The sequence below is a fragment of the Panthera uncia genome (assembly GCF_023721935.1).
Source record: "Panthera uncia isolate 11264 chromosome C1 unlocalized genomic scaffold, Puncia_PCG_1.0 HiC_scaffold_4, whole genome shotgun sequence".
NCBI lineage: Eukaryota > Metazoa > Chordata > Mammalia > Carnivora > Felidae > Panthera > Panthera uncia.
The window spans coordinates 96,679,980-96,699,235 of NW_026057585.1; the positions used below are offsets into that span (position 1 = coordinate 96,679,980).

Here is a 19,256-nt window from a genome sequence, read left to right on the forward strand (position 1 = left end):
GAGAATGGGGTGGGAAGAGGCTTTTGCTTGCTTCCGTTTTTGTGTTGGCTTTGTCCCAAGTGAGGCAAACTTTGGCAATGTTTGTAATTTGCTCTTGAAAATAGCATATGCTCCAGAACACAAGATCGGAAGGCATTTATTGGAACTCCTGGATTTTTATGTGTGATTCTTAGAGTTAACTTCTTTTGCTTTAGGCAAGGAACACATTGTCTTCCTCACCAGAGTAGTTAATATCTCTGCCACGGTCATCCCAGAATCCACACTGGAACCAAAAAGAATATACAGACTATGTAATTATATGTATTTACATATGGCATATTACATGTTTCATTATAGAAGATACATTGGCTTTTTTTTTTTTTTTCCATGTCTTCTTAAGCTTCCAAAATCTGTGTTTGGGTTCGGGGAACTAGGTAATCACAAAGCTGTATGGATACAGCTAAGAGTGATATTAATAAAATTCACCTAACCCTGTGTGAGTGAGCTCATTAGAAAAACTCACATGGGGTGCCTGGCTGGCTCCGTTGGTAGAGTATGTGACTCTTGATCTTGGGGTGGTGAGTTCAAGCCCCACATTGGGCATAGAGCTTACTTAAAAAAAAATAAACAGGGGCACTGAGTAGCTCAGTCAGTTGAGCAGCCATCGCTTGATTTCGGCCCAGGTCACGCATGATCTCATAGTTCATGAGATCAAGCCCCGAGTCAGGCTGTGTGCTGACAGCATGGAGCCTGCCTGGGATTCTCTCTCCCCTCTCTCTCTGCTCCTGACCCACTCTCACTCTCTTTCTGCTCTCTCAAACTAAGTAAATAAACTTTAAAAAATTATTTAAGTAAATATATACATACATTCATATATACACAATTTTTTTTTTTTTTTTTTAAATCTCATAGGACTTCTGGAAAGAAACCATGGTGTTATTGCTTCTCTTTGAATGTTTCTGAGTCCTGCAGTGGACTGACTTATATGGAGAACCTTCTGGCTCATTGCTTAGGAGCAGCACAGAAGTGCCGGTGGGTCTGCCCAGTAGATGCCACCTGAGGTCACCTGTCTGCTGTAAATAAAGGAGAGAGACATCTGTATGTGACTCTCCCCTCCAGTTGCAGGGCCTAGAGCCTGGGCACCCTACTCAAATAGTTGTCTTCAGGATGAGTTGATGATTTCTTAGTGCTGGCTCGAGTCTCAACCTTAGATGAGTGTTTTTTCTGTACACAAGCATACAGCTACGTTTCTAGCAACCTTTATTCTTAGACAAAACCAAATGAGGGAAGGAGCATTTACCAGGATCTGCTTAGTAATTTCATACCCATTATTTCATTTTGTTCCCTGAGGAAGCTTGAAAGGAGTGGTATTAGGCCCATTTTATAGATGAGAAGCTTAAAACTCAAAAAAGGGAACTTGCTTATGGTCGTATAGCTTATATGTGGCAGGATTGGACCTCCAGAAATGGAAACCCAAGCTCTCTGACTCCAAATCCAAAGCGGCCCCCCTCCCCCCTCCCCATCCTCACCTTAACAAAGGAGAGTCATAAAATTGCTTCAGATCATATGGAGACTCTCCCCATTCATTGTGGGCCTCGGGGAACATTGCTACCCTTTCAGGCCTGAGTCTCCCCAGGAGTGAAACAAGACTGGTAATACCTTTCCTTTCCACTCTCTCAGGGATGCATGAGGTTAAAGCAGTGATAGGTTGGAAAGATCATTTGAAATGTGCTTTGTAAACATGAGGCATTAGATTATTACTTTCACAAATGTTAACTTCTCTAGTTTGACAGATTGTGGGCAGTTCCCTCTTGGTTTTATTGGAATAAATGTGGTGGAATTTGAATTTTTAAAAATAATATTTATACCAGCAATCTCTTGCCATATTATTACCACATTCCACCCAAATCCTGGAGTTTCCCAAAACCACTTAAAAATTAATTCTAGTCAAGTAGACAGTTTGTACTTAGGGCAATAAACTGGATCCCTTGCTCATTAAACAGTCTAGACTCCCAAGTTGGACTGACATCGTTTGCTCCCCACCTGTGAACAGATAAAGAAACTGCTGTCCTATGAGTTTCTCAGGCCTGTTTCGTCCCTTGTTCCCGTCCTTCTGTAACTCCAGCTTACGTTCAGGGTTGGCTTAGTTTCCGTTTCCCCTTTCGTGTGTGTTACCGTCGGAACAAGGGTCTCGGCCCTGCTGCTGTCCAACTTCCGGGGCCTCTCTACAGCCTCCCTGGTTAGCCAGCGCCAGGCACCCACCGCCAGCCTACCGCCTAGTTGTCCTAATACGTTACAGTCCCCCAGTCGGTCCCAGTGGCCACATGTTGCCCACAGATGACAGCAGAGTAGCGTGTCGTTAGTGAAAAGCATCGTTCCGCCAGGCATGTGACCCTGGATGAGGTCCCTGGCTGCCCACTGAAGAGGGAGGGGGTGGTCCTCGAAGAGGAACTAAGGAAGCATCCATCTTGGAAGGAAATGGGCTATCGGGGGAGCAGTCAAGATGGTTGCACAGCCACAGTCCCTGGGGTGCTCTGTCATTAACGTGGATGACCCAGCCTCCGTGCCACTTCTGTGTCACCCACAGAGCCTGATGGTTTTTATCGACTTTGATCATTCTGATTCCTGGAGGCACCTGATGAGCGGAAGTAAGAGTTCAAAGTTCAGAGGGACCTCATCTGGTCGTGTTCAATGACAGGGCCAAATACGGACCCAGGGCTTCTAGTTTTTAGAAAACAGACACAAGGTGCCTGACTGACAGTATCTGAGAGGAAGCCAGTCCGTGCTGGTTGGAGAAAGGGCCCCAGAGCCGGTGAGGCTTCCTGTCTACCAGACGCTGCCCCCTCAAAACCAGGAGTGTGGGGTCGAGATGAAATCATTCCTTAGAAGAAGTCATTCAGACTGAGCTTGCTGGGTGGTAACAGACAGTCACCTTCTCTGCAAGACACGGTCTCCGGTGGGCTGGTGAGCCATCTACCCGCCACGACCCCCACGCCTCCCACTCTCTGACATGTTGAGTGTAACCCCCTCTTCCTTTTGTCTCCCCAGCATTAATAATAAGCTACAACAGCCAGAGGCAGCTGCCGGGGTATTAGAATATGCCATGAAACACTTCGGAGAGCTGGTAAGTGCAGAGACCTGGCTAGGGAGGCACTCAGCCACCCCCTGGAGAAAGTTACTTTCCTGTTCTTTTCCCAATTGCTGACATCTGACTTTGCTGTACCGTAAGGATGAAGGAGAGAGAGGCTGTATGGATTACATTCCAATTGAATATAGGTCAGGAGGACGGAACCTGATAAATAGTAATAGCTGGTGTGCATCAGACTCTTGGCACGTGCCCGACCCTTCGCTGCGTACTTTATGTACACCATCTCATTCGGTCCTCACGACAGCCCGATGAGTAGAGGTGCAATCGTGACCCCATCCTACAGGAAGGGAGCCGGTGGTCCCAGCAGAACAGCAACCTCACCTGATCTGACAGCGAATCACTGGCCGAGCCGGGACTTGAACCCAGGCAGTCTGGCATCATCCATTTAACCCTGACCTGAGTTATTTTGTGTCATCTGTGGCGGCTGGCATCGCCACCGGCCCACGATTAACGCTCAGGACATACCTCAGAAGAAACCATGGCCAGTGCTCCAGAAAAAAATGTACTATAATTTATACCTCCTGTTAAGGAATTGTTGCACTTCATTATTGCTCACATAGCTTCTTCTCTCCTGCCATCTTTGCCTTATCAATATTAAAATGTTTCCCTTACCCTCTGTGGTCCGGGGAGGGTGCTTTGGTAACTACCTAACCATATATAAAGCATTGACTTAATCAACTCGGCATTGACTTCCGGGAAGGTCAAGATGTTCTGGGTCCGTGCATTTGATGAGGAACCTTTTGTTAGTCGCGTGGGTCACTTACTCAGGTTTGCCGTAATCAAGAGCCCAGTGTGTTAGAGTGAAGAAATCCATGGCCGCTTCATAGGCTTTTGCCTCACACAGGGGCTAGTCAACTGGACTGGAACTTTCCAGGGAGTATTTTGCCATCTTGAGCACCTATTTGTAACTAGACCAAGACAGCATCTGTCCAGATGACAGGGCAGAAGGGACTACGTCTCCACCTTTGCCTCAATCCTTGATTGCAGAGGGGGCGCTTCACGTAGTCTCTTAAAGACATGCATTCTCCTCCTTTGCTCTCCCTAGAGCTTGGGCTGCAGTAAGGGCGATAGAAACGGAGCTCCCATGACCATCTGGCATTCGGGTGACCTGCCAGCAGCTAGCTAATGCCCAGCGGCTCAGAGCGCCAGCCTTAAGTGCAAGTTCCTCTGTCTCCAGGTTCTAAAGGTGGCCATTAGGTCCAGGATTGTTGCTAAACCCGTGGTGGATTTTCTGTTCTATTTAGGGAGCTGAAGCGTATTAAGCCTGACAATGGTTTGGCTTTTCTTGGCAGAACCTGCGCTTTCTCAGCACAATTTATGTAACAGCAATCTCATGAGAATTTCGTGTGATTCATTGCTTAAACCTTATAGTTTCTGCAATCTATTGCAATTCAAAATATCCTGCCCCCTGCCTGACCTGCTCCATATGCCGCTGCCTCTGCTTTCTGCTTGGCTGCGCCTAGCGTGTGCCATCCGCTGGTCACCGGCCCCCTTCCTCTTTCCCGCTGGGGTAGAAATCATTTACTTCCCAATTTTAGCGTTTTTCATTTTAACGCTGTCTTTACAGCCACGCTTCTAAGTTTTCGCTCTCATATTCTTCTAAACAGCCTCGGAAAATGAAGTTTAAGTAGTTTTCCCTTCTGCAGAGCCAGACAGGCCGGTTTGGGTGAACCCTCCTGTGCACCGACACAGGGCAGAGGGCTGCCGGGCAGCGGAATTCGTGCAGGGGCGGCCGAGGGGATCGGCTGTGCCAAGAGCCGCCGAGGGGAAGTCGGCACGAGTTAACGACTGAAAATAGAAATGACCTCCTTACGGAGGTTCGAGAAGAAAAGGTCCTTTCAGAGAGCTTAGCAGAGTAGTGGAAGAACTCCAGAAGACAGACTGAGGTGGGGGGGGGGGGGGGTGCTGCAGGCAAAGACATCTCGGGAAGCGGTCTGTCCCCTGACCATTTGGAGAGCCGGAGTCTGCCCCTTTTAGCCTGTGGCCCCTCTTCCTCACGTGGCCAGCGCTGAATTTCAGCGTGGCGCACCATCTGCCCGGGTAATGGAAACCATCCTCTGGCCCCCGACACTGGCAGACCTGCCAGGCGCTGAGCAGGAGGGAACATTGGATGCAGGAGTCGAAGAAGGGAGGAAAGGTTTTCCAAAGAATTTTAAGTGGTGGCGCTCTATCGTATTTTAAATCAGTATTTCCTGAAAGTTTAAAAACGCATTAAGAAATGCAGAGAATCAGGAGCTTTTAAAAATTCGAGTTATTTTCCTCCAGCAAATGTGCAAATATGCCTGGTCTTTCCGGCCCCATCAGGAAAGCAGCTCCCGGTCCGGTGGCCCGCGGCCCGCACTCCAGCGGACCGAGGCCTTGGCATCCTTGCAGGAGCTCTGGTCGGGGCCTCCTGCTGTCCCAAAGGATCTCCCCTGTCATCGCATCCCCACCTGCCGGGGCTCTGGTGGCCCCTGCGTCTGGGCAGGACGTGACGGGGCACGGGGACATGGCCCGCCATCTGCTGTCAGGTTATCACAGGGTCACTCCATCAGTGTGCCAAGGCACCTGTGTTCGCACCGCCACCCAAGCTGCCTCCAGATATGCTGAAGTTCTTTTCCACCAAAGCCAGGACATACGGTGACAGGGGAAGCATCTAGCACCTTAAGAAAGGCAGCGTGGGGTTTAAAACGTGCAATTTTAATTTGCTCTCCAGCTCTCCATGCGCACAGCAGTCTTCTCTCTTTCCCACCTGGCAGGAGATCCAGGCCACCTGGTACGAGAAGCTGCACGAGTGGGAAGATGCGCTCGTGGCCTACGACAAGAAGATGGACACCAACAAGGACGACCCAGAGCTCATGCTGGGTCGCATGCGCTGCCTCGAGGCCTTGGGGGAATGGTGAGCCGCCGGGGACGTCCTCTCTGGGGTTTCGGATTTGGAGGGCTTCCCCCACGCAGAGTTCTCACCCAAGACACTCCTCTTTGTTTCACTGGGCATCTTCCCGGGGATCATCTAGACCTTGGGTGTTTGGAGGTTTTTTTTCAGACCTAGACTTTGTAAGTCCTCGAGGACAGGGCGGGCTTGGGTGAGCTGCTAGGATCTACACCTGTTCCTTCCCGTCTGCCTCTTGACCTTGACTATGCAGACCTCACGTTCTTACTGTGCAGCCTTTTCTTTATTAGTTCTTGCTAATGATTTTGGGAGAGAAGAACAAGTTACCGCCCTCTTCAGATGCTTCATCTATATTGAACGCTTACTACGTGCCCGGCACTCTGCCAGGCCCCAGACATAAAAGAAGCACAGAAAATAAGGCCTCCCTCCATCAGGAGGCTCGTGAGACAAGCATATAGCAGATAGTCATTAAGGCCAGAGAGTACAGTGACGGTGGTCTGAGCAGACGACTTTAACCACCGGAGGGAGCAGGATGGCCTTGCCCTCCCCCCTGAAGGGAGGACTAAGACTGGGGGACACTGAAGGGGAATGGGGAGTTTAGCTGCAAACACTTGCCGAGGTCTTGGTCTGGGGATTTTTGGGGGGACATTGAAGGGAAAATGGTCCCTATTCTGTTTCCCAGCATCTAGTGCAGGTTTAAAAAAAAATTTTTTTTAATGTTTTTATTCATTTTTGAAGGAGAGAGAGAGAGAGAGACAGAGCATGAGCGGGGGAGGAGCAGAGAGAGAGGGAGACACAGAATCCAAAGCAGGCTCCAGGCTCTGAGCTGTCAGCACAGAGCCCGATGCGGGGCTCGAACCCATGAACCGTGAGATCATGACCTGAGCCGAAGCCGGACGCTCAACCGGCTGAGCCACCCAGGCGTCCCTGTGTGCAGTTTTTTTAAATAGTTGGAACAAAAGGCCACAGTACAGTGGTGAGATGCTATTTTTTTAATGTTTAATTTTTATTTTGAGAGAGGGAGAGAGAGAGAGAATCCCAAGCAGGCTCCGCACTCTCAGCACAGAGTCCGACGCGGTGCTCAACCTCACGAACCGTGAGATCACAACCTGAGCCGAAATCAAGAGTCGGGCACTGAACCGGCTGAGCCCCCCAGGCGTCACAATGCTGAAATACTGTAACAATAGTTTTAAATAGTTGAAATGCCATGCTGCTTCCCCACGAGTGGATTATCCAGACTTTCTCTGAGACAGGAGACCGGAGGGCCCCTATGTACCCATTCAGCCAGTAATTACTGAGCACCTCTTCGTGGCCAGTGTCCGTGCCAGGTCCCAAGGACGCAGCAGCGAACCAGGCGACACAGCCCCTGCCTTCCCAGAGCTCACAGGCCAGGTAACTGGGCCACAGTAGTACAGAGTGAATACAGTAATAAAGAGGAAGTGCAGGGGGCTGTGGGAAATAGAAGGGCCCCCAATCCAGGCGTAGAAGCGTTTGGAAGGCTTCCAGGAGGAAGTGATACCTAACTTGAACGTGTGTAGTGAGGAGTGAACACAGTATGTTCAGTGTTCTGAAAGTTCAGTGTGGCTCGGAGGGTCAAGTGTCATGTGGAGAGGTAACAGGGGAGGCAGAAGAGGTCGCCCGGGGCCAGGTGGCGTGGGGTGTATACCACGTGAGGAGTTAAGGCTACTGACCGGCCCTCCGAGGAGTTGGAGGGCCGTGACTGGCAGGTTTGCATTATACACAGAACCTTTCGGAGCAAATTGAGAGAGTGGATCGAAGGGAGACCAGAGAAGGGTTGGAAGGGCCTGTTCAGAGGCCGCCCAAGGGGAGAAGGGGGAGAGGGAGGGGGCTGGATCCCAAGGTGTTTAGGAGGCGGTGTTGACAGGATTTGGATTAGGTGCGGAAGGGAGGACAGAAGAAATTACGGTTTCAGCTTCCAGCATAAAGGGAAGCCGGAACACCCCCAGAGCTCCTCAGAGGTCAGACCATCCCAAAGCCTAAGGTTCCCCTGAAACCAGGCCTCCAAGGAGCCGTCTGGGGGAAGTTCCACAGGCCCGCACTCTCGCATTTGGAATTTGGATCTGCATTGGCAGCCTCTGTCCCTGAAGGACGTTTTTGTTTTTTTGTTTTTTTGTTTTTTTTTACTCTACGTTCTTGTAATCATTTTTTATTTTTAAAGCATTGTATTTTTGAAAAGGTAAAATCCACCGTGGTACAGAATCCACTAGTACAAACCAGTGACGGAACTGCGCAAACCAAGTCTTCTCCCCGTCCCGCAGCCACCCAGACCCGCAGGCGCCGAGGCCGGGTCCTCGTGGAGACTCCCGCTGACGGTCCGCGTCGGTGCACCATGTACATTATGATGGTGAATTCTGCACGCCTCTTTGCACCTTGTTTTTTCACTTAACGCGTGTGAGCCACTCTCCCGTCACTACCTGAAGTGCTGTCTCGTTTTCTCAAGGGCCTCACGGTATTCCATTTTGTTATTATTAGGAAATCTCAGTCTGTCTAAATAGGCAAATTTAGATTGTTCTGAAATGTTAATACCTTGGGCAGTTTAAAGAATATTATTGGAGAAAAATCAAAGGAAGTCTTCTGAGAAGAACGCAGAACGCTCTCCCACTACACATCCTTTCTGTACCTAATTATAGATATTCTTTGGCAAACGATGGCTATTTTTACTTCTTAATATAAAGTTATTACTGTATTCCTAAGACAAAAGATCTAATTGTACTGCATGAAAATTTAATGTCAATGATTTTAGCCTTAGGCATTGGATCACATATATGCAGATAATAGTCTAAAATTGCTTGAAATTGGTTTGTCCGGTTTAACCATTATTAGGGAGATTGAAATGTTATTATTTATTTCCATAATTAGCATTCTCCTAATGAGTCGTCCACCTCAATAAATGAGGAAGCATAGCCTATCAAATCTGCCTCATTAGTTTGTACAACTAAGGTTTTTTTTGCTTTTCATGTCCGACAGGTATCCAAAACTGCTGTAGCCACTAGCCCAAGTGTGGCTATTTAAAATTAAATAAAATTAGTGATTCAAGTCACACTGGTCACATTTCAAGTACTCAGCCACATTCAGCTGATGGCTGGTGCATTGGACAGTGCAGATCGAGAACATTTCCATCACTCTAGAAACCTTCTATTGGACGGTACTGATCTAAAGCAAGAGTAGTATGTTGAAAACTAGCCACATTATTTCAAAAACAATTTTTTCCACTTCCAAATTGGTTATCATACAACCATGCTATTAAGAGAAAGATCAAAAAAAAAGAAAAAACAAGGTGTAAACATTCTTAAAATTCAACTCTAACCAATCAATTCCTAAAATGTTTTAGCGTCTCCATTTTGCCCTTGAATTTATATGTAAGTGTCACAGCCTAGCATCCAAGTCTTTTGTGTCGTGACCCCAGCCCATTTCTCAGTGAACTTTACCTCATAATCCGAGCTCTGGCCAAACCTTGCTCTTCAAACTCCACAGAATTTGTTTCCTCTGTGTTTGTCGATTCAGTTTCCTGAAGTGTACCCACTTCCTCCTCTGCTCCTTTTTCCACTTTTTGAAACTCTGTCCCCCTTTCAAAGTCCATCCGTACTGTTTCTTCCTCCTCAAGACCGTTTCCAGCCCCCTTCTCACTTTAGGAATTCGAGACGAGCACTTTCTTACGTTGGTTATGTAGGGGTAGCTTGGATATATTGAAGAGGCTTTCATTGTGATTCTGTCCAATCCCCTGTGACACTCGGGGAAGTTGACACAGCCTGCCTGCGGGGTCCCAAGAGCTAAGTGATCCAGGTCTCCTGCCGTGGCGGGGCTGGGTCCCCTTTGCCTCTGCTCTCTTGGATCCGTTCCAGTTCCATAATTACCTATAAAGTGTAAGTGGCTGGTGATGCTGACCAGGGGATTTAGGAACGCGGCCGGCTGAAAGAGATTTTAAAAAGAGATGAATGAAGCAGGATCCTTTTCCCGATCACCTGCAGGGTTCTCACATGGTTTGTTCGGTCAGTTCTGTCGAACGTCAGTTCGGTCAGTTCTATCTAAGCAGCTTTCGCTTCGAGTATGTATCCTGAACACGCCCGCAGAGGCGGTGTCAGCAGTGACCAGGGGTTACCAGTGAGCTAAGAACCTACCCCTTCCCCATGCTCGTCTGCCCCAGGAAGCTAAGCCCCCAGCCCAGCCCCATGGCACACACAGCCACACCTGCTGCCAGGGTGAGTGTGAGTAAGCCCTCTCCCTAACTACTCCTTCACAGGCCCTTGGGTCCTAGAGAACAGATTGCTCAGGAGCGAGATCAGAGGCCGTCAGCCACTTAGGTGTTCAAATGAAAGAACACTTTCGGAGCTTTCTGCCCCTGTGCTCAGTGGGAAGGTCAAAGTCTTGGAGGACAGGCGTTTTACCCAGTTCTCCCTGGAGTGCCTTGAGAGGTACCAGAAAAGAGATCGTACTGTTTGCCCCACACACAGACTCATATTTTCTTTTTTTTTTTTTTTTTTTAACATTTATTTATTTTTGAGACAGAGAGAAACAGAGCATGAACGGGGGAGGGGCAGAGAGAGAGGGAGACACAGAATCTGAAACAGGCTCCAGGCTCTGAGCTGTCAGCACAGAGCCCGACGCGGGGCTCGAACTCACAGACCGTGAGATCATGACCTGAGCCGAAGTTGGACGCTTAACCGACCAAGCCACCCAGGCGCCCCTCATATTTTCTTATGTATTTGATTTTGTTCTCCCCTTGCCTTTGAGCGTTAAGATTCAGTGTATTCTGCATTTTTGTTTGTGACAAATGCTGATGGGAGAGGAACCCCCCTCTGTGTGTGCTGGCAGCTATTAACAGGGCCACAGGTTAGAGGCGGTGCCCATGTCTGCCGTCGGGGGCCGCTGCTCCCTGCTGTGTCTTTTCAGGTAACAGTTTGTGGTGTTTCACACTGAACTCGCTCCCTGCCTCTAGATGAAAAGCACAGCTGGGTCCGCAGACCTACGGCACAGAGCTGGGTGGTCCTGACAAGACTGGAGGGTGCTGAGTTGCCTGTGGCCCCCAGCTATACAGATTTGAAATCTAGGGTTAGAAGAACCGTTCAGAGATCAGGCAGCTTCCTCCCCGACGTCTAGGCAGGACCCCAACAAAAATCTGCCACTGAGTCCGTGATTTTCAGACACAGGGCCGCAGTGTCAGTATCACCTAGAAACTTGTTAGACATGGACCTTCTTAGGCCCCAGTGCACGCCTCCTGAGTCAGGCTCAGGGAGTGACGCCCAACAATCTATTTGAAGGAAGGAGCCTCCGGGGGATTGTGATGCACAGACAGTTTGAGAACTGCTGCTCAAAGGTCACCCCTTGCAGGGCCCAGCGGTGAAGGTTTTGGGGGTGGATGGCAGGAAGCCAACAGCGACCTCCATCCTGCTCCCGTCACCGAGCTTCAGTGAGTGCCTGGGGCACAGAGGCGGCCCACTCCCCTTCCTCCTCTTTTTGATCCTAGCTGTGTACTGAACTAGAATGTTGTGGCCCCGGCTCTCTTGATCGTGCGCCAGAGAAGTTAGTGACGGCTGTGCCACCGTGCTGGATCACGGCCCTGAGCAGTTGTCCTAGCAGTGGTCGCTAGTCCGCTTCTCGGTGAGCTCAGCCTAGAGCCCTTCAGAACTGACTGGCTTCAGCATCTTGACCACACACCGTGTAGCTCATGTCCCACACAGCTTCTGATCTGGGCCACTTGGAACTTGTACCTTTTCTCTTGATCCACTGCCAAGACCAAATTAGAACATCCTAAAAAAAAAAAAAAAAATGCTGCAGCGTCTCTTTCGGAAAGCGTGAAGGATTAGAGTCTCCTAGCTGAGTCTTGAAGCTGACAGGAAAACAGAGGGTCCTGTCCGCCCACCAGCAAGGTTTGACATCCATTCATTCAGGAGGGGAACATGGGAAGGCAACGGTGTCAAGAGTCAACGGGACGTCTCGCTTCTCGAGAGGCCTTCTGCCCTCTTGGTGGATTGAAGTCTCTTGAGCACCATTCAGATCTCGGTATCTCATAGTCCTTCCCCACACGAACGGCAGTTGTATAAAATCCGGGAACGAGCATCTGGGTTTCTGGTGGGCGTGACCACGGTTGAGCCTTCCTCGTCCTGTGCTGATGGATTTCAGTTGCGTCTCATTTCAGACCACAGCCGTTTGTATCACACTTTCAAGAGCCCGTTCTCCCTAAACCTTTGAGCCCAAGATGAATGTCCAGATGTCGCTGTGTCTCTTCAGATTGCTTTCTCCGTAGGCCCGCTAAGGGGAAAGAGCCCAAAATTCACTGGCCTAGGAAAGAAGCTACTTAGTATTTATGAAGGGGGCGGGATGCCCAGGACATCTCCGATCCCAGAGTTAGACACATTCCCCAGCCTCGATAAAGTCATCCGCCGACAAATGGTGAGCCACCAGGCCGTAGAAAGAAGTCACCGACCACTTCTCCTATATCTTAGGACCCAGTCAAAAGTGCTTTTTATTTGAAGGCTCCCGGTTCACGGCAGGCCCCAGCTCACCCAGGGGGCCAGAGAGGACGACGCACAGGTTGTGGAAGTGGTTTCGGGTAACACAACTGTCTGGTTCTCTTCCTTCAGGGGGCAGCTCCACCAGCAGTGCTGTGAGAAGTGGACCCTGGTTAACGATGAGACCCAAGCCAAGATGGCCCGGATGGCCGCTGCAGCTGCCTGGGGCTTAGGTGAGGCTTCCCTCCCAGGCACCCCCGTCGGGGTAGGGAGGGGGTGGCTGGGGGCTCGCATTCAAAAATTAAGGCAGCTGTGGTTACAGGTAGAAACGTGAGGTCCATAGAAGTGTCAAATAGCCTGTACCCACGTCTGTCTCTCCCACCCGTGCCTTCTACCTGATGACCGTGACTGACTTGTTAGACACGGGTAAAAATGGCTCTCACCAGGGAAGCCAAGAAAACCAGCCAGCAAGCATCAAAACTGATATATTTAGTGAGGTTTTGTTTATTCTAAACAAATTACTGGTTTATTTTTCTCTCTTACGAATAATATCTAGAAGTAGAAATTTCCAACCTAGTGTCTGGCTCCATTGCCATTAGCCTCTCTCCATATTTTCTGCTTTGCGTGGGACCTCCATTTTCAAGTCCACCTCATGATCCAGGATGGCTGCTGGAGCTCCGCCCATCATGTCTTTACCCCTAGCAGGAATAAAGAGAGAAGACAGCTGTCTGTCTCCTTTTATTTCTTAACTGTTATTCTAGAACTTTCCTAACACATATAAAAGTGAAGAGAATAGTATAACGAACTCCCATATGCCCTCACCTTCTCCAACACTTATAAACATTTTCACAGCTCTGTATTTTCTGTTCTCCTCCTTGCTGCCTGATACCCCCCTTACTCCCTGAGTATTTTAAGGCAGAAATCTCCTTTCAGTCCCCACAGACAAGTGTAGATTTCTGACACCAGGCCCCAGCTGAGATTACCAATGTCTGGTCCAGAGATGTTCTCAATAAGCGGGGACAGAAGCCACAGGACGCCCCAAGTGAAAAGCTTCACCTGTGGAGTCCAGAGGAAGGTTACATAACCCTCTACCTCCATTCCATCCCTCTTGAGTCACAGAGCTTATATCCTTTCCATTCATGAGCTCTGGGCTGGATCCAGGACATTTTTCAAAAACAAAGTGCTTCCTGAGGAGTCATCGTTTGCCATTTGCTTTTGCCCAGAGGCACCGAGAATGAATGAGTCGATGGTCTGGAGTGAAAGGCAGGAAAATGCCTTGTAAAATCGGCTGCCCTGCAGTCTGCAGCTAATGAGGCTGATAGCGTTTCTGCAGATGGGCTTGGAAACGCTGGCATCTGATGCGTGCTCCCCCTGTCAGGGGAAGTCAATGTCTCTTTCTGGATGTAGCCCTTTCCCCGGTCTGTGCCCTGATACAGAGACCGCTGTGCTATGACCCAGCCCATCTTTCTGTTATAACAGAACCTCTTAAAATATTTATCTCCTCCCTCCTGAGGCACAGGTAGTGCCAGAGTGAGGCGGGCGAACTCTTTGTCTAATCCTGCCCCCTGTCTGGGTAATGGCCTCTTTCAGTCGTTGAGGGGAAAATGTAATTTCCAATGTACCGTCAAACTGCGAGCTGCTTTGCTAGTAGGGAAGAAAGCCATCCCGTGTCACCTAGGGAAGCCTGAGCGAGTCCTCTAGGTTAATGAGGTGCTACGTTAAAGCCTCTTGACAGGTAGGCTTTGCACTCACTGGGTTTCTCCCATCTTTCACGGAGCTCCCTGGGGCAGCAGTGGAGTCCTGTGTTTGGAAGACAGATGTGGCTTTGCTTGTTACACTGGCTCGCTCAACCCTGTAGGGTAGAGAGTCTTGGCAGGGTTTTGATACATCAGGCACAAGCCCGTCTCGTTCGAACCCCAAGCTAAATGCAAGGTACAGTGACAAGGCCAATTTGAGCTGCTCCCTTAGCATCCTAGCAAGCTGACCACCCTAATGCTTTCCTCTCTCTCTCTGTCTCTCTGTGTGTGTGTGTGTGTGTAGGTCAGTGGGACAGCATGGAGGAATATACCTGTATGATCCCTCGGGACACCCACGATGGGGCATTTTATAGAGCCGTGCTGGCACTACATCAGGACCTCTTCTCCTTGGCGCAACAGGTAAAAGCCTACGTGTACTCAGACCGTCTAGCAAAGGAAAGGTGATTAGTTGTGCCCCGTCAGTTCCGAGGCACGCAGCCCCTGTGGAAATGGGCTAATGTCCTTCCGCTCTGGGGTTCGGCTCCATGAGCACATCAGAATCTAGGCTTTGGAGCATAAGACTCGCAAGAAGACTGCCAGCACATCAGCCAGGGCCACTTTCTGCTCTAAGAGGGACAGAGGTGTTCTGGACTTTGCCATTTACGTGGTTTTGGAATTCGCTTCTCGGGTCAGCACTGCACCCTCTGATCGCTCTGCTTTAGCAGCGTCCCTTGTAGTACAGAAGGGCTGTGTGTCTCACCCGAGGAGGGTTCGGGAAGCAGCAGCCCCGTCTGCAGAGGTCAGTCTCCAGGTTCTTCGGCTGTTCAGGCGTGTCACATAGCGATGGCCTGGGAAAGGGAGCTCTGTATTTGAGAACCCTGTGCTGGCTCACGGGATAAAAGAACAAAGTGGTCACATCCTAACAGGCACCAGGCTGTCTTGGGTGAGGTGCTGGGGTAAATGACCCGAGCACCCAAGGGATGGGGGCACAGTAACGAAGCTCAAATATTCGAGAAAGGAAAAGCTTTGCATGCGGGGTCTTGAGTTGAGGAAACACAAGACTCAAACCACAGTCCTGGGGCCATCCCCTGAGCTCGGGCTTACATGATGAGAACTGAGGCCTGGGCCGTCGTTTCACAGGCACAGAGGCGCCTGTGACATGGACAGGTCTGGACATTCCTCTGCCAGGAGCCACGGCACTCCTGCATGAGGACAAGACGCTTAGAAGCCAGTGATGGCCACCTGGAGCTAGTAAGGGTTTGCACAGTTTAGTTTCACAAATACGTCCAGCAAGGAAAAGATGAAAGAAGGCAGGTCCACAAGCTGTCGTCTTGAGACAGGAGAACACAGTGATTCTTTTCTTTTTTTTTTTTTTTTTTTTTACTTAATGTTTATCATTTATTTTTGAGAGAGACTGAGCACAAACAGGGGAGGGGCAGAGAGAGAGAGGGAGACCCAGGATCCACAGCAGGCTCCGGGCTCCGAGCTGTCAGCACAGAACCCGATGTGGGGCTCGGACCCACGAGCTGTGAGATCATGACCTGAGCCGAGGTCGGACGCTCAACCGACTGGGCCACCCTGATGTCCTGAGAACACAGTGATTCTCAGCATACCTATTCCTTCCCTCGTTACCTAGGATTCGGGATGTTAAGCTTTTGGTTGCCATACGTTCTGTCTTTTCTGGGAAATTGGATAATGCTCTTCTTTAGCCTTGCAAATCTGGTAAAAGGCTTCTTTCCTTCTTCAGTGAACTTTTCTCTCCATCACTAGAGTTTAAGTGAAACGGATAAGCTCCAACTAGTTAGGAAGCCGAAGACCACACTCAGCTCCCGAGCCCATGGCTCAGTTCCAGGCTTCTCTGTTTCTCTTCTAGTGTATCGACAAAGCCAGGGACCTGCTGGATGCAGAGCTAACTGCTATGGCAGGAGAGAGCTACAGTCGGGCATATGGGGTGAGTGTCGAGCATTCTGCACAGTGTCGTTTTAAAGGCTCATTTCAGTTCTTTCCTCAGCGCGGGCCAGTGAGGAGTCACAGGCCGCTGAGAACATGCCTGTGTGTTCTCAGCAGATACCCTGTCGCCAGAAGGAATGATTGAAATGAATCCTGGCTGTGGATTGTTCATGCCGTATTAAGTTGGAATGTGATTTGCTTCCATCAGGCCATGGTTTCTTGCCACATGCTCTCCGAGCTGGAGGAGGTTATCCAGTACAAGCTCGTCCCCGAGCGACGGGAGATCATCCGCCAGATCTGGTGGGAGAGACTGCAGGTGAGGCCGGCAGAAAGCCCCGGGGTAGCCCGTCCACTCTCCCTCCCCTGCTCTGGCTCGCCATGCGCTCCCTGCCTCCTCACAGAGGCTGGGGCCGCGTTCAAGGCAAAGCACTCAAAGTCCCGGCACCTAAGCCCTTAGGTGTGAGAGAATGACCAGTTCTCCAGCCTCCTCTTACCCTTTTCGAGGAGGGCAAGAAAACGTCTTTAATAAGTGCCACTTCTAGACAACCTGTTGAGAATCTTAACCCCGGATTCGGTGGTTCTCCACTTCAGCTGCATGATAGAATGACCTGCAGAGATTTTCAAGTCCGGATACTTAGGCCGCTTCCCAGACTAAATAAATCCAAATTTCTGGGGACAGACCGAGGCTCAGTATCTTTTCAGCCTCCCCACATGTTTCCAGTGTGTGGCCAACACTGAGAACCACTGCTCTGAATCCACTTCGCGGCCACCCACATCCAGCTTTTTAACCGGGGTTACCTGATGCTTCGATTGACCGACCCCTGCCGTGTACAGTTCCTCAGGCCGTAGTCGTCCACAGTCTCTCTTCTGACTGAAGTTTCCCTCACGGAGGAACTTCTCCAAGTCCTGCATCAGTGTTTTCATTGTACATTCTGGTCGTTTGAAGCGTGAGGAGCAGTCTGTTCCAGATGTGGGAGTCAGCAGTCTTAAGTGTTCTTGGAAAGGACAGCTCTCGCATTCCTTGCTTTGGTAGGAGGGCAAGTTCATTTGCAAAGGAGAAAAAGCCTTCACCGCTCCAGAAGCCACTCGTCCGTCGTTCCCCCCCACCGCCACGGTTTTAGACAGTTCCTCTTGGCCCATCCATACCTATTTCCAGATTCGGCTCCAGGCCCCTCCTCAGTGGGCTGTGAGAAAACCTTTTCACTCCAGGCCGCATTCCTGTCTGGGGAGCTTTGGGCACATTCCGCTGGCGAGGGGAGAGCAGGAGGCAAAGAGCGTGTGTGAATGCAGAGTCACTTACGCTCTGCAGTGAGCACATGCAGTTCTTTGAGATGTTTTATTAGCAATTATGAAACGCCCAGTGAATGTTTTGATGGAAAATTGTCCATTGGCCACCAGAAAAGAATTCCACAGAGCAAGCATTTCCCACCTGCCTTGGACACACCCCGGTTTTTTTTTTAAGTGTCTGTAATGGGGTAAAGAGTTTCCACATCAGAGATCTGATGAATCTTTTGCCATTCTGACAAGGGAGACCTTGTCCAAAAAGAGACCCGGACGGGGGTGGAGTAAATGAGTCTTGGAGAGGGGAAACCCGTGCTTGACTTTACCGTGTCCAAAACACTGTCGTCATCGGAGGCCTTCGTGACTTTCCTACCTTGAGACAGCAAGATGCTTTTTGGCTCACAGGGGGCCCGATCATTTCGGCATCTGGAAGAAACTAGCGGATGGTGAGAAGTTCCCAAAACAGTCACTCGATGTACTTTTTTCTGTTTTTATAACTTTCCAAATCACTGTTGCCACACTTAATGGGACGGAAAGACACGGTCCGAGGCCTGAAAATAAAGCACTAAGTTTGTGGCAGAAATTTGGCTCTCATGGATGGCTTGTCGTCAAAGCACTCGATAAGCCACCTCAGCTGGAAGGCCGCCATTTTGTGATCAGGTCATTTCCGTGGAGATCCCCCACCAGGGTCTCCCGTGGGGAGCATGAGAGGTCAGCCTCATGTGCCTTGAGTTCTGCATTTAAGTTCACTCTGGATCCTGTTACACTTAAAAGCCTGTGGCCATTGCTGCTGGGCTTCAGAATCGCCTCCATGGAGGGATGGTTCATTTGGTTCCATTTGCCTTTTGAACGGATGAATTCACCAAAGGAGTGACAGGTCTCAGGAGCTCTGCTCCCCTGCAGGTCTGTCTCTGAGCCTGACTTCTTACAGTGAGGAAGAGGAGAGGCCCACTCTCCCTCAGAAGTTTTTGATATAAAATTAGCCTACCCCTTTTAATAATGATGAATTCATTCTATTTTTTTATTATTACTTTTATTTTTTTCGAGAGAGAGAGAGACCAAGAGCATGAGTAGGGGAGGGGCAAAGAGAGAGAGGGAGACACAGAATCTGAAAGCAGGCTCCAGGCTCCAAGCTGTCAGCACAGAGCCCGACGCGGGGCTCGAGCTCGTGAGATCATGACCTGAGCCGAAGTCGGACGCATAATCGACTGAGCCACCCAGGTGCCCCCACTCTATTGTCATTAAAAGGAATGTATAGATGTGAACAAATGAGGCACTTTTCCTTCTCCGTGCAGTTTTTGCTCTGGGACAAATGAAGAGGAAAGAATCTAGGCAAGTTTTCATGAAGGTTTAGGCATCAATAACTGGTCACAAGTCTGGTTCGGTTTTTCAGATTCCTCATCACCTTTCCTATCATCAGTTGGGATTAATAACTTCAGGACTATTTATGCCACCAATTTACGAGCAATGTCATGTGAAATTTTAATTGTTTAAACTTCTTTTGTGCTTAATTCATCTTCCAAATCTTGAATGATACATTTTTAAAAAGATTTTATCTTTAAGTAATCTCTACACCCAACACAGGGCTTGAACTCATGACCCCGAGATCAAGAGTCACAAGCTTCTCCAACGGAGCCAACCAGGCGCCCCTGAATGATACATTTTTTTTTAATGTTTTTATTTATTAGTTTTGAGACAGAGAGAGAGCACGAGCAGGGGAGGGGCAGAGAGAGAGGGAGACACAGAATCTGAAGCAGGCTCCAGGCTCCGAGCTGTCAGCACAGAGCCCGACGCGGGGCTCGAACTCACGGACCACAAGA

General features: G+C 49.6%; 1 protein-coding gene across 1 annotated transcript in view; it reads left to right on the plus strand.

Moving 5' to 3' along the window:
* Positions 1–19,256, plus strand: part of MTOR (mechanistic target of rapamycin kinase) — a 132,841-nt gene that overhangs the window by 86,142 nt on the left and 27,443 nt on the right. The window contains exons 29-34 of the mRNA XM_049618104.1: positions 3,028–3,103; positions 5,866–6,005; positions 12,602–12,702; positions 14,510–14,625; positions 16,079–16,156; positions 16,364–16,471. Of these exons, the coding sequence (XP_049474061.1) occupies positions 3,028–3,103; positions 5,866–6,005; positions 12,602–12,702; positions 14,510–14,625; positions 16,079–16,156; positions 16,364–16,471 (619 nt within the window). The remainder of the gene's footprint in view (positions 1–3,027; positions 3,104–5,865; positions 6,006–12,601; positions 12,703–14,509; positions 14,626–16,078; positions 16,157–16,363; positions 16,472–19,256) is intronic.